Raw genomic sequence first — 2,960 nt, forward strand, 5'->3', positions numbered from 1 at the left:
TAATAGAGTTTTCATTGGCATCTCTGGTATTTTCCTGGGCTGAAAAATCACTTTTTTGAAAAGAGTCACCTTGAACTCTGTAAAAGCAGTATGCTGCTCCATTTGGAAAACTAAGCATAATGGAGGTTTCATTGACTTCTACATTTTCCTGGGCTAAAAAAATCCCTTTTGGGAAATAGTCAACTGGAATTCTGTGAAAGTAGTATGTTGCCCCATTTTGAAAACAAAGCATAAAACAGCTTTCATTAAAAGCTATGCTGCACAGAGCGGGACGTTCGGCTTCCGAGCGGGGGCTTCCGTGTCGTACGCGACGAAAGAGCAAATTCAAAATGGGTGATGTTGAGAAGGGCAAGAAGATTTTTGTTCAGAAGTGTGCCGAGTGCCACACCGTGGAAAAGGGAGGCAAGCACAAGACTGGGCCAAATCTGCATGGTCTGTTTGGGCGGAAGACAGGTCAGGCCCCCGGATTCTCTTATACAGATGCCAACAAGAACAAAGGTATCACTTGGGACAACGAGACACTGATGGAGTATTTGGAGAATCCCAAGAAGTACATCCCTGGAACAAAAATGATCTTTGCTGGCATTAAAAAGAGGGCAGAAAGGGAAGACTTGATAGCTTATCTCAAAAAAGCTACTAATGAGTAATAGTTGGCCACTGTGTTATTTATTACAAAACAAATGTCTTGACTTTTTTACATTTACCATATTTAAATTGATCTCATACACTAGAATTCAGATCATGAATGGCCTCATTTTTGTTGGACAGTCCTGAGTTAAATAAGATTAGCTATAGTTAAATTAATATGAACAAGCTTTTTGAATTTTGATAGTAATTCTGGTTTGGCAAATGCTGTCCCTATTTCCCCCTTCTAAAGGTTTAATTGGACTTGAAGCTAGGTTGAATTAGTAATGTTCAACTTTTCACAAAGAAGGTGAATGTCAGCTTACAACCTGTAGATGATTGGTTTTAGATTTAGATTTATATAACTGATTTTATGAATATATTTAAATACTAAGGAAATTCCTTCACTGTTTCATAGAACAGAGCTAGACTCACTTGGTTTCAGTTGGTATTCATCAGCCTGTTTAAAGGCAGGTGCTGAAAATAAACTAGCTATGTCCACTTTATCTTTCTGGTCTTAACTGTGTAAATCTAAATTAAAATTCCCTGAATCTGAAATGTTGCCTTTTAATTAACAAAAAGCATTTTGATGTGGTTTATGTATAATACCAAATAAAGAATGCTGAACACTTCTCATATTTTATAGATAATCTATAAGGTTGGATGTTTTTAAAAAGTCAGTGTGACAAGATATAGTAGCAGGTTAAATTCTGCTTTTAAATTCTTTACTATTTAAGTCAGACTATGTTGTAATTCAGGGTTGTCTTTAAACTGCTATTCAAAACCACATAAAATTGTAGAACCACTGAATGATATGTGGTTGGTCATGATGCTTTTGCCAGCTCATAAGGATTTAGGTGGATGAGATAGACCAACAACACAAGTTTGTAAACTTTGTTATCATAAGGCTTAAGATGATTAAAAAAACTGCACAGATAAAAAAAAAAAAAAAAAAGCTATGCTGTTTCCTTGGGCTGAAAATTCACTTTTTGGAAAATAGTCATCTAGAACTCTGTGAAAGTATTATGATGCTCCATTTGGAAACCTAAACATAATACAGCTTTCATTGACTTCTATGTTTTCCTGGGCTAAAAAAGCACTTTTTTTTGGAAATAGTGGCCTGGAATTCTGTGAAAGCAGTATGTTGCTCTGTTTTGAAAACTAAGCATAATATGTGTGCCCTGAAATAAAATCATACCTCCTGTGCCCACAGACTTGTGATTTATGAAAACAGATGCAGACTCTCATTGTGCAAGTAGCAGATTTACAGCTAATTCTTTGAACCCTCAGACAATAGCAAAAGGGGAAGACTGGGACTCTGGTGTTTCTGGCAAAGAACAAGGAATTGGAGGAGATTGGGGAGAGTGAGCCAGACCTTAAATAACTTGGGGGAGAAGATATTGAAGAGAAGGCATTTCTCATCCTCATAGGCCCCCTGTTGGGAGACCAGTGGCCTGCAGACATCTCTTGAAGTCCTTGACTTTCAGGGTCTCTGCAGGCAGCAGGAGGGACTGGCATAAGGATGGCCATTGACCATGCTACTGCCTGCCACAGAGCCTTGGCTAGACCCATCCTGCATATACCTTGCCAACTGTGGTGTCACTAGGGGTTCTCCATGGCTTTATTGGTGTAAAAGTGCACTGCCTCTGAAGATGTCAATAGAGTCATCAAATAATTGATTCCTCCACTGAACATCCTACTATTTACACTGTACAAAACTATGAGTGGGATGTGGGCAGAGAGAGGTCTGAACTGGACCTGGTTTGCTGGAATCAGAAGTGGCTAACCAAAGCAGGCCCAAAGACAGTTTCAAAGTGTGGGGTAGGGGAACAGATATGTATCTGAGAGCAGGGCATGGCCCCCTGCAATTGCATATGTTGCTTTAAGAAGTGCCTTTATGGCACCTCTCCCATATTGGTCCTGTGCTAGGAGAAACTGATGGAAGTTTGGGTTCTGGCTGTGTCTGACTAGCTGTGACTTTGAGCTACAGCTTCTTCATCTGTAACATGAGTAATAACAGTGTTTTCTCATGGGCCTCAGTGCCTTCAGACTTGTCAAGCCCACTAAGTGATTCATGTTCAGTGTACACTTGTTGAATGGACTGAATGCCTGTTTCAATCTAACTATGAGCATCCTGATGAGCGGGCACATTTTTTCTATCTTCTTGCCCTCTGGTGCAAAAGAGACTAGAAATGGAGCTGGGGACCTGAGACCCAAGTTCTCATGGCCCCTGTGCTCCCTGCTGGGAAATATCTCACAAGCAGTGTTCACCCCACTAATCCTGGGCCATTAGAACTGCTGCTGTGTTTCCAGCCTTAGCTCTGAGCTGTCTTCAA

General features: G+C 40.2%; 1 protein-coding gene across 1 annotated transcript; it reads left to right on the forward strand.

Moving 5' to 3' along the window:
* Positions 1 to 329: 329 nt before the first annotated feature.
* On the forward strand, positions 330 to 1,054 carry LOC119512982 (cytochrome c-like). Its single transcript, XM_037807871.1, has one exon. It carries the CDS (start codon positions 330 to 332, stop codon positions 645 to 647), a length of 318 nt encoding a protein of 105 aa, XP_037663799.1. The 3' UTR covers positions 648 to 1,054.
* The last annotated feature ends 1,906 nt before the right edge of the window (positions 1,055 to 2,960 follow it).

Source organism: Choloepus didactylus, chromosome 17 (genome assembly GCF_015220235.1).
Source record: "Choloepus didactylus isolate mChoDid1 chromosome 17, mChoDid1.pri, whole genome shotgun sequence".
Taxonomy (NCBI): Eukaryota; Metazoa; Chordata; class Mammalia; order Pilosa; family Megalonychidae; genus Choloepus; species Choloepus didactylus.

Coding starts and splice junctions, on each gene's coding strand:
- LOC119512982 (XM_037807871.1), top strand. CDS start 330: ATGGGTGATGTTGAGAAGGGCAAGAAGATTTTTGTTCAGAAGTGTGCC.